A 12,108-nucleotide genomic window follows, 5' to 3' on the forward strand; every position below is an offset into this window, starting at 1 on the left:
GAATGAACGCGCATCTGTGTGTGCGAGCCAGCCATTACGTATTTTCACTTTACTGACATTAGCCTACGAACATTACAAACTAAACATTGCGCTGTGCACTTTGCACTGTTTCTTTCATTCTTTCTCCGTGTTGCGTGTGTATGTGTGTACCTGTGTGCCCGCACACGGCCCCGCACACGTGCGTGCCTCCGTGCCGTCAGCCAAAACTATGCTCCACATATTTTGCCATAAAGCATGTTTCTAAATACAGTGTGCACTGTTTAATATTTATTACATAGTGCATTTACAGTGCTCTGATTTTGCATCTCCTCTAATATACTGTTTTTGATTTCTTATTCCTCTATACATAATACACCCCTGGGTATGGACTAGTCACTAATAATTAACATGACATCAGTATTTTCTCAGACTTGACAAATCTGTTTTGTGGAGCGCCCCCTTAAATTTGAAAAAAGACTTCCTCCCTGAGAGAATATGTGACTCATGAAATCATGCAACATTTAAAAAGAAGCTCAGTATGACTCTCGACATTCTTGAAATGACACCACATTGTTTGTATCTGGGTTGTGTTTTGAGTGGGTTGATGCTTCCTTTATTATTATTTGAAATTTTCTCTTGCTTGTTGGTTTTCAGATTAAATGAAGTGTGTTATGTTGGTGGTTACCTTCCCGCAGGCTGCAACAGACTCTCGACAGTTTTTATGGACGTTCAGGAAACAGTCTGCAAACAAAAACAAATGAAATCCCAGTTAATTTCATCAGTGAACTGATAATAAACAAAATTACCACATCTCTGGATTCAGTGTCCAGATGGCTGTCAAACCGTCCTGCTCCTCATGATGGATGTTGACTCTGTGAGAGGAAGAAAAGCGACTCCATGTCTTCTGCTAAACAAAACATCAAGGCAGCATGTGCGAAGACATATACACAAACCCTAAACAGTTCAGCCACCACAGGACATAAAACAACAACAGTACTGACAGTATAATACTCACTGGAGCACTGCAATAGCTCCTTCCCAGAAACAGACTTATCACAGGCCACACAGAGAGCGGGACCAGATGGAGACACAGGAACAAACTGGTGTCCATTAGTGGCTCCTGACTTCTCCTTTCCCTCCTTCACCTCTTTCCCCTTCACCTGAAACGTAAGTCATAAATATTTTCAATGTACTCGTTCAGCTGACATTTACTGCAGCTAATGCCACGATATCATGTAAACCACCAAAGTAGAAATGACATAACGCTGAGCAGCAGGCACAAAGAGGCATGTAGCGGTCATCCTGTTGCTGAAACACACCTGTTAAAGTTGAGTTAGTTGAGATAAAGGGGCCTCTGAGCAAGCCTTTCTGTTTACTTTGCTAAAGTCCATGGGGACGACTGCTGTTGTGGCGCTCTACCCTTGGGGGGGGGGGGGGGGGGGGCATTAAGGGGATTCCTCTGTGCATGTGTGCAATAGTGTGATGTTTATTTTCTTATCAAGCTTTACAAGGTCTGAGAGTGTATGTTTGTTTTTGGACTGTTGGTGTGCATCGTGGGTCTGCACATACATGGAAACATGTTCTTGAACGCATGCACACGTGTTCATGAGATTGAAAGTGTACTATGGAATGTGTTTTGGCTCCTCACGCTGTGTGGAGGGGGGTCTACGCATTATGTAAGAGGATATTTTCACTGTGTCCCGTTGCTAAGACCTGAGGAGAGGGAATTTTCTCCCTGGCCAAATAAAGGCACCGCACACAGACAATGGCTCCCCTGCACAGGAATTCTGACCTGGCCTGTCTGAGAGGTGGTAAACCTTTTACTGCACTACTTTGGGAGGTCTCCTCTGACTTCTTTTTTTTTTTTTTTTTTCGTTTTTTAAAGTTTAACAATGCCGGGTTACACAATCATGTTTTAAACACATGTAGGTGAAATCTTAGCCAACAGGAATCATATTTTAGGCCTGGGTGACGGAGTACATCAAATATCTTGAAATTTTTGACCAAATACCTCCACATCAATATTGCAATGCTATTGTCAAATGTACTAAGTGCTTTTCCATGCACCTCTTTTCATGCACATTCTCAGTTTGCACATGAATAAAAACCTGGGTGCAAACAACAAAAATCCCCCAAAATATCGAAATTTCGGTGCATGAATGATGATTTATGGTCATCGAATAAGCCACTGCAAGCTCTCTTTGTCATCTCTGGAGGCTTTTAACCAAGCAGCAACCTCAAGGGCTGAAATGTGACGGCAACTCCTAAGTGACAAAAGCTGCAGTTCTCTGAATGGCCACTTGAGTCTGGCCCCGGTGCAGGGTCAATCCTTATGGACCCCCATGTTAAAATGCCCAACTTAACTGCAGAAATAAAAATGTTTACAGCCTGATACAAAAAAACCCCAAAACTTTATATACTTTGTAAAAACTTGCCCCTGTACATTTTATTAAATTAAGGGCGGGGCTGCTTAAGTGACAGGCTGCCTGCGAGGCATCACTACAGCTATGTGTCAGATCACCGCCTTGCTCCTCCACAGCTCCACCATCTTATCTAAATTTTGTCACTTCTGGCTGTAAAACTCCAAGATGGCAATGGCCGAAATGCTGAACTCAAACCTTTAAAACATAAGCCCACAAACCAATGGGTGACACAGCTACATCCCTAACTTTATACAGTCTATGCTTTTAACATGCTTATGCACACAGGGCTGTTATCAGAACTCTTCTAAGAGCCCATGGCTACATTTCAAAACTCTATTTCCATTGTCCAGTGTGCTCTGTTAGGCATTGCTTTCGTAGTGGGTCAAAAAGTGCATAAACTTTCATTTCTTTTGCCTATTTCTTAAAATTTGGTTAAAATTTGAGCTAAATTTGAATGGAAACCCAATTACAATAATGCAGCCTTTCAAAACAGGAAAAGAAAACACTTAGAATATCACAATATCCAAAATCGATATCTTGTCTAGTACCACGATATCAATATAATATGGATATATCGCACAGTATTTTCCACTGTGTTGTCACCTTAGTTTTGTTGCGAGTGCTGGACATCCTGCTCTTGAGGAAGCTGAAGGTCCGGCTGACTTTGTACTTCTCCGACTCGACTTTAGACGGGATTATGTATTTATCCCACTCCTCATCCTCGATCCTGTTTCAGTGTAAACATTTCAGTCAGCAGCCATCACAACTCCTACCATCATTTTGGCCTGTGGAAGACTGCAGCATTCAGGACCAACATGCACATTCTTTATATGACAAATCATTACTTCAGTACATTTAATATAAGAGTTGAATAATCAGGCACTTTGGTGTCATGCTGGAATGAAAGAATGTCCAGACAGTCTTCCAGGACCCCTGGTCTACACACTATTACTCTTGACAACATGCTTGGCATGCTTGGAAGTCACTATGGACTCTAGTGGATGCTATTTATAGTATGACCTTGACAAGATGCAATTAATAATGTGTCAACTATTTACAGCAGCTTAAGCTAGTTACAGTACACACTCTAGGTGAAAGGTGACAACGACAGAACGTAAAGAGGAGAAACATGCAACGTCACATCAAACATATACTGTGACCTGACATTAAAGTGTTAACATCATCTTCTGAGGATTCACACATGAGCAAATACAGCTGCAAAGAAACCATGTGGTTAATGGATGAGTTGGGCAATGGTTTTATGGCGGGGGTTAGAATGAGTTAAGCCACACATGCATGGCTGTGAGGCTGTTTGGTGAAAACATACTCTTTGAGGAACTCTGTGAGGGTGAGATGTTGGAGCGATGCGCTGCTCTCCTCCTCTGCTGACTGGGCCCGCTTACGGAAACCCAAAACCCTGCATGGATATAACACACCTCAGACCATGTTGTTCTGTTTTGACTCAAAATGTTAATAAGGTGTGTGGCATCTAAGATTAGAGTCTATACACCATTTCTTTAGTAAGACAACTGCATGTGGACAGTCACGTGAATGTTTGTGCTACATACTGAATTAGGAAACCATATAATGTATTAGCCGATGCTTAAGGCAGAGGCAACTTCCAAATTTTAACACTGAATGGATCCTGATATTATGACCGACATAAATGGTTGGTGAGTCTGATAAGGCTGGTGTTGTGAATATTGCAGTATTAATATGATCTACTCTAACGCAATATTCCAGTGATGTAATATTATAATCTAATTGCCTAATATGATCTTGTGAAATGTTTCCTCTGTTAGCAATGCATGGTTATTATCAAACAAAATGTATTAGCACATGATACATTTATGAGGTGGTGAGATGAAATAAACTATAAAATGAATATGGATTGTGGGAATTATGAGATGAGAACAATGTAAGCACGATTTGTCACGTTAGGATTGTAGAACAAATGTTAATTCAGAAAATCTACTCTGTGAAATCTGGCAAGTTGATCTTAGGAGACCAAGTGCTTTGAAAAAGTAAGTAAATATAACTATTCCCTTGGTTTCTCAAATGTTTTAAAGTGAGATCAACTTGTCAGAGTTCACAGTGTGTCTTCAAAATATACACTACAATGTGTATATAGTACATATTCAGCTTGAATTTAGCAAAGTGTTTCTGAGGTCTGGAGTCCAGAAAAGTTGTGAGTTTTGCTGTTTATGTAGGCTTATTTGTGGTTGCAATCAGAGCGTTTTCTGGCCTCTGCCTTACAACAGGAAGTATGTTGCATCCTGCGCACTCAAACCCCAACCACAGGTTTATTTCTGGAGATACACATACACATGTGTAGGCACATCTAGCCAATCTCTAAACGCTGGTCAACACTGATGCCTAAAAAGTGGGGAACATCTGAGTGGATTGCTCCTGAGCTCATGAAATGACACGCTAGTTTTACCTCTTTTCTCTGGCAGTATCAGTCAGGCTGAATGCTCTCTGCTCTGTAGAGTAGAAAAACAAAAACAGGCAAATGGGTGAGTGAGAAATGCATGTCAATAAAACTGAAGTCATTGTCACAGATTCTAAGTGAATCAGCTGAGGGCGTCAAAAACCATCACCCCCAATCAGATCTGAGTAAGAAGCAAACATGAAGAATCCCTGAAACAGTCTGGATCAAACCCCTTCAGAGAAAGACCAAACACAACACAAGAGTTTTGCCCCGAAAAACCAGATGACACCAAAGATGGAAAAATCAAAACCAAGAGGGAAACATAATATGAACCAAAATGGAAGCAGAACAGAGCCCTCAGGGTAGAAACAACTCCTCCTTCAGATCGTCTATAAGAGTTATGTAAAGAGTGTTTTTCCAAAGCCTCAGGATATTAAAAAAGCCCAGTCTCAAAGTTTCAAACCTCTACTTGTCAGTCATCGTATAAATAAGTGAAGTTTTGATTACTATTGTTTTATAACATCAAGCTTTGGAGAAAGTCTGCTTTTGATCTTTTACCAATTTAAACTAATAATGAATATGTTTTTCTCTGAGACAGTGGTTTGTGCATTGCACAATGTGAGTGCCGCACCCACCACCAAAACAAAACCCCACCACAGATAAAGGGCTGCACAATTTGGGCCACAATGAGAAACATCATTGTTTTGCAAAATTGTGTGAAATCAAATATCTGAGCAAATCATTTTACAGCAAAATGCACAGGAAAGGATTTGTTTCCTACAACAAGACTAATTCAGTCATTTCACTACAGTTTTCTCATCTTGTATAAACATACTGTTAAATTACGCTTGTTCATAGAAAGTTTAGGAATGCATTTTAATGGTGCAGCTCCTGATAATCACCAGTTTATCCCACACTTCACCAGAAAGAGTAGAAAGACACTTTATTCACCAGCCAACCAGCAGCCCCTAAAATGCTGTTTGAAGCCGTTCTTGTACTTACTAACTTGGTTGAGACGAGAGAGGGATTTAGAGAGAGATAAAGCTTGAAGTAGAGAACGGCCGCTGCTGCTGAATGCACCATCTACACAGGACAAAGCATGGCCTTAATGCTGCACACTCACATGTGCTCATAAACACACAAGTATTGGTGGTGCTGTATGAAAGCAGTGCTGACACTAAACACACAGATACTTTATAGAGGTTCAGTTGATTTATGACACCTGTCTGTTCCTCCCCCTTTAGACATGTGGCTCATGTGTCCGTCCAGTTGACTCCTGGGAACGGAAGGGTCACAAGGCTAAGGGGTTAAAGTTCACTCACCTTCTGCCAGGTCAGTGATGGTGGCGTCTCGGTTTAGCAGTGGCCGTGATGGCTTCGCCTTTGGGGAGGAGTAGGAGTAGGAGCGCAGGCGAACCTCAGCTTCCTCTGGGTTCTGGGTGAGAGAGCAGATCAGAAGGAACCGATCAGGCAGAGAAGCAAGCAAAAGTTCACAGGTTCAGTTCAACTCTCATCACATTACTGAGCTGCTGACAGTCTGGGGTTATCACCTGTTGACTGTAGGGCAGGCTGTGTCTGTTGTAGTACTTTACTTTGCCTTTACTGTTTTGAGTTTTATTGTTTAATGTGCATTTTACTAGACATCCTGCTGCAAATGTTTTAATAAGTAATAAAGGTAAGTAAAAAAGACACAAACAACCTGCATATCTGTAAAATGAAGTATCAAATTAAACTGTTGTACACCTCTCCAGCAATTGAGCGAGCTCAAAAAAGTAGGCAATCAGCGAGAATAAACAAAACCTTTTGAATGCATTGTCTAGAGAGCAATATAGTCATAAAGAGTGTTAAAATGTGCTGTTTAGAATAAAGGAGTGAGAGAACCAGGGAGAGAAGTTTTCCACACACATGGAGAAAAACACTGTTACTGGAAATTAAATATAACATGTATAAAGCTGTAATTGGGAACTTTTAGAAAAAATAAAAAAAACCCTCACATCCCAGCTACATCAGCTGATCTCAAACAACCCTGATGGAGCAGCTGATTGATGGAGGGGAGTCAACTGATAGATCACATGATTCCTTTCTATGCAACCAATTTGCAAATCTCATTCAGGGTGCCATATTTAAGCTGCTCTGGCCTGCCTACTGTTGCTGCTTACTCTGCAAGCCGCTATGCAACCCACCTCCACCCCAGCTCCTCCTTTTCATGCTGTGTCTGACTTATCAATGTTGTTTCTGTTTGTCATTGATGCTGCTCTGTTCTGTTCCCGGGGTTTTTTTTTTGCTGCTGCTCTCCCTGCCTTAGGCTTTCCATGTAGGCACACGGAAGGGCAGGGAGGTGTGCTCTTTCCGCCTTAGGCTTTCTGCATAGGCCTAGAAAAGGCAGAAAGGCCCCAGAACAGAGCCATACTGCCAAATATAATACTGTAAATGAAGATAACGTTTTCTGTGACTAAAGTGGTCCTGACTGAAATGATATTCCTCTGCCTCCTCTAAGTGCTTCTACTTGCATTTGCAAGAATCCCCCACATGTGAGCAGAAACAACCGATCAGAGCAGAGGATTCTCTAACCTTGATGTCAGTCATTTCAACCATTGCTCATAAACTGTGGTCAAACTGTCAAACTAGGCAGCACTGATCATCGAATCAAGAATCTGTTACTGCATCCCCTATTTCTCACCTCAAATCAGAAACATATTTTAGTGTACAGTTTAGCTGTAAAATAAGGATGTTTGTGACCCTGCTGGTAGGAGGGGCTTGGTTTTCCACAGACTGTTTTCCACATGGTAGCCAGGTCACAAACATTCTCATTTTACAGCTAAACAGAACACTAAAAAATGTTTCTGAATACATATACATATACTGAATACATTGAGGCGAGAAATACAATACAGTAACAATACAGTCACAGTCACAGAAACAGTTTGACTGCAGTTTAAGAGCAGTGATTGACATGAATGACAGCTGCATTAGAAACTCCTCGGCTCTGACTGGTTAAACATAGTTACCAACAACAGCTTTAACGAAGGTTTACCTTGGTGGACGTGTGCGTGCTGTCAGAGTGCGTGCGATTGAAGTCTGGTGAGGCATTGAAAGAGTCCCTCTCCTCTCTTGAGCTGGATCGCAGGATGTACTGCTTCTTTACAGATGAGCAGGGGTAGGAATGTCCCAGTATGTCCTCTTCGCCACTGTCACACTCAAGACTAGGACTGTTTATACACACACACACACACACACACACACACACACACACAAGCACAGGTGCAAACATGTAAAAATCCATTAATGACTGTTGCTACTTCAGTCTACATGATTATATTAAACTGGTAACAAACTGAATGTCAAAAGTCAAGGCATCAGTTGGAGGCAAAAAACGCCGTGTTCATATCCACAATGACCTCCACTATTTTGCACAGATAAGTGCAGATGATCTAGGTCATCACCAGTCATCATGCTATAACCATGCTTTAAACTGTGAGGGAATTTGTTGACTTCAGTGCACACAGAAAGGATCCTGCAACACTGAGGAAACTGGAAGGAATGCACAACAGCTTCAACACAAACAGCTCAATTGTGTCCAGGCTTCCTGTCACTTTTCCGCACCTTCACTGACTACAATCACCTCACAAAATGTCCAGAAATGCTTTTGCTGAAATTCCAAGCAGATGATACCTTTGTTGTCTCGGAATGGGTTAGTCACGGGAAGGCGACAGCAAGTTTAAGAATTGGTGTACTGATCTTGTTTTTTCAAAATGAAGGGAAACTAGTTGGCCATAATGCAGCATGTTTGTTCTCTCACTTTAAAATATAAAACTCAATTAGTTGTGATGCAATCACGTTAAAAGTGTTGCAATTAAATATATAAAAGTTCACAGATTGAGTGCCTTTGATTTTCTGTCCTACCTCAGGCCACGGCTCGCCTCAGTCAGGCTGCATCCTCTGTGGTTCAAAGCGGGAGAAACTGGCAAACAAGGCTGCATCTGACGCCTCTGAGCTCCCTCGAACAAACGGAAGGCGGAAGCCAGGGGGGAGGAAGGAAAAGACGGGGAAGAAGTAAAGGGAGAGGGGGGAGAGATGCGAGGAGATGGCTCCTTGTGATTCTCCAGGCTGGGGCCTTGGACTCCCCTCTCTCCATTGTGGGGTGAGGATGGGTGCCGGTTCTGGGGGCAGTTCCCTGAGTCAGGGGGGGTCCTGGGGGAGAAGTCCCAGCATGGGCTGCCAACATGGGGTGCAGGGATCCCCACTTCCTCCCCTGGAGAGCGGTATTTAATGTCAGCGTCGTCCACCTGGAACAGAGAAGTGAGAAAGTGAAGGAACCATTACACAGGCTGAGTTGTGGCCCCTGTAATGGAACATTTTACATCATATGAGCTAATTCTGCTTTTAATTTAATGTTATAAACCATTTTACTGATGTATATTGTATACGGTCACACAGAAAGAAACACTCATTTCAGGCCGACTCACCTGATCCACCAGCATGGTGTTGGCGTACACTCTGTCTTTGCCGTGTATCATCGCCGACAGTCTGGCAGCGGCAGCCAGCGTTGGGGACAGGGCCTGGCTCTCCCGTATGGACTGGCTCTTCTCTACAGAGAGGAAGGGAGCCACAGCGAGAGAGAGGGAGAGAGAGAGAGAGAGGGGGGATTTTTCAATATTACATTCGGTTTCCACAGCAACACCAAATAACTTTTCACAAACACAGGAAGTGATGTAGACATCCTGGGCAGTTGCATGTCATTGTTCAGCACTCAGACTCTCTTATGAGTGTGTGTCTTTCTGAATGACTCTTTGCACACACGTAAATGGGCGTGCTTGGAGTTGTGAGTGGCCATCTGTAGGCATGTTTCTTCCCCACCCTGCCTTCAATGCAGCGGGCGAGTGGAAATAACTCCCGGTGAGCACACAGTAGCATTGAGAGGAACCCTTTCAACACAGTAGAGTCACTGTGAGCAGCAGCCTGGTTTTTGCTGTTAAACAGGGGGAAACACTCCTGCTCTCAAAACACACACAGCCCCCTCTGGGATGTTGCTCTGTGCAAAACACAGCTTCTCCACAACACAACTTTTGGAAAGTATTTTGGGTTAGAAAACAACCTACAGGTTCGCACAGACACAAAGAGGCTGAACTTTACTTGCCACGGCACTAATTACAACAAACCTTTGATTCATGCAACACAGTTAAGAATTGTTTAAACTTTTTGCATTTGCATTTTTGCTTTTTTCTTTATTGATTATTCTGCCTATTATTTTCTTTATTAATCAATTAATTGTTTTGTCGATAGGTATCAGAAAATAGTGTAAAAGGCCCTGTGTAATTTCCCAACCCAAGGTGATGTCTTCAAATGGTATGTCTAATCCGAACAAAAGTAAAAAAAAAAAAAATCAAACGCTACCCAGTATGTTATCAAATATAACAAGGAGAAGCATCAAATTCCCACACTGATGGCATATGAAACCAGCTAATATCTGGCTTTTATGCCTGAAAACTGACTAAAATGACTATTAAATTATGAAATTGGTTGTCAATTTATTTTCTGTCAATCGACTAATCGACTAATCTTTGCAGCTGTGTTGTAAGGAAACGTGATTTAACAAAATAAACGGTAATTTGCAGTGGTGAAATTAGGAAAAAACAACCCTTGGTTTGTGCTAAAACATAATATTCTAAAATTCTAACTCCGTAACATGTCAGTGTAAAGCGAGAATAGTTAAACAGTGTACATACTGCATGCCTGTATGGGTACATATGATATACATGATATATACCTGATATATAGTTCTGATTTTTTTATATGAAGTTGTATGAGGTACTTATCCATAGTCAGTGTTCTACCTACAGTACATGTACGTCAGCATGCCCCCTGTTGGGAGAAGCAGATGGAAGTACCACCACAGAAGATATACAATGTTCTGCTATGGATGGAGGTTAGCAGCAAAAGGTATTTTAGTCACTTAAAAACAGTCCTACCTTAAAAAAAAAAAAAAAAAAAAAACAATATCAGTTTAAGTGGACCCTATATTGAAAATATTTTCGTTGCTTTACCTTGCTGAAAGGCAGCCCCTTTTTTTGGCACTGCATTTTCTCAACCGTAGAACTTTGGTATTCCTACACATGAGCGCACCTGTGCTGCGTACTGTATTCCGACACAGTGCCAAAGCAAAGTACTGTCTGATGGAAAGGTAAAGCAGTCAAAATATTCCCAATACATTGTCCATTTAGGCTGATATTGTTTTTTTGTATGTAGAAGTTTTTTAAGCAGCTAAAATACAATTTACCTCTAACCTCCATCCCCAGCAGTACATTCCTGAGCTTCTTTGGTGATACTCCCGTCTGCTTCTCCAAACAGGGGGCGTGCCAACTTACAGCTACTGAAGGTAATACACTGACTATGGATAAGAACCTCATACAACCCCACTTCCAAAAAACCGAGCTATCCCTTTAAACAGAATGCTTATTGTCCTCAATAAAAGACAAAGGTTCATCTGCATGAGCTATAAACTGGCAGGAATAACAATTGAAAACGAAGGTTTGGGATCATGTGATATGATCAAACAAGACAGCAACTTAATGAATTTTAAGGTGTGATTCTTTGTCAACTGTTGCTTTCAAGGTCAAAAATGAACACAAATGTAAAGACAACAAGGACACAACATTGTTCAGTAAAAATGGAACATCTGTATTTCCCTGACTACTAGGAAACTTCCATCAGCTGAAGAAGATCATGTGATATAGTCAAAAGCTTAAAAGAGCTACTAAATGGACCATGAGGTGAGATTGTTTTGTAAGCTGCTTTTTAAAAGGTCAAAAATGAACTTTGGTAATCAAAGGCTCAAACTCAGTCTTGTGTGCAGCTTCAGTAGTTTCTACTGTGTGTTCGAGTTCATAACAGTGTTTGAGTTTTCTGTCAAAATTCGTCCAAATTTTTTTTAAAAAAATATCTCAGCTCCACACTCACTGTGTGGCCTGTGTGTTACATCTGAATCCTGTATAGTTATTTGTGAGAGGCTGATTTTGAATGGTGTCAAAACCAATCAAAAATGAACCAGCATTCTGGTCTACTGACTTTTTTCCTAATTTGTTGCAGCTACTAGTCTGCCATCAGTGGTGAAATGTAGATCTCTGTTTCTTCCTTAGCAATCATCTTTGAAGTATCAAGTAGTACAAAACAAATTGGTCTGAGTAGTGCTAGGACTGGATCATAGCAGTCATGCTGGCAGGTCTCAGGTCTTTCAGCTCCAAAGGCTCCCAGTTGAGGATAGAGCATGTTATATCCA

General features: G+C 41.5%; 1 protein-coding gene across 8 annotated transcripts in view; it reads right to left on the reverse strand.

The window, feature by feature from the left end:
- LOC117252594 (rho guanine nucleotide exchange factor 28-like) overlaps positions 1–12,108 on the reverse strand; it is a 57,450-nt gene that overhangs the window by 18,082 nt on the left and 27,260 nt on the right. For 3 of the 8 annotated variants that reach the window (XM_033619629.2, XM_033619628.2, XM_033619633.2), the window contains 10 exons: positions 9,299–9,420; positions 8,736–9,118; positions 7,867–8,041; positions 6,156–6,267; positions 5,836–5,916; positions 4,843–4,885; positions 3,730–3,819; positions 3,006–3,129; positions 995–1,139; positions 665–720 (listed from right to left, as the gene is read on the reverse strand). In XM_033619629.2, the coding sequence (XP_033475520.1) occupies positions 665–720; positions 995–1,139; positions 3,006–3,129; positions 3,730–3,819; positions 4,843–4,885; positions 5,836–5,916; positions 6,156–6,267; positions 7,867–8,041; positions 8,736–9,118; positions 9,299–9,420 (1,331 nt within the window). The remainder of the gene's footprint in view (positions 1–664; positions 721–994; positions 1,140–3,005; positions 3,130–3,729; positions 3,820–4,842; positions 4,886–5,835; positions 5,917–6,155; positions 6,268–7,866; positions 8,042–8,735; positions 9,119–9,298; positions 9,421–12,108) is intronic. The other 5 variants (XM_033619630.2, XM_078170600.1, XM_033619631.2 and 2 more) reach the window with 3 other exon arrangements.

The sequence above is a fragment of the Epinephelus lanceolatus genome, chromosome 9, assembly GCF_041903045.1.
Source record: "Epinephelus lanceolatus isolate andai-2023 chromosome 9, ASM4190304v1, whole genome shotgun sequence".
NCBI classification, from domain to species: domain Eukaryota; kingdom Metazoa; phylum Chordata; class Actinopteri; order Perciformes; family Serranidae; genus Epinephelus; species Epinephelus lanceolatus.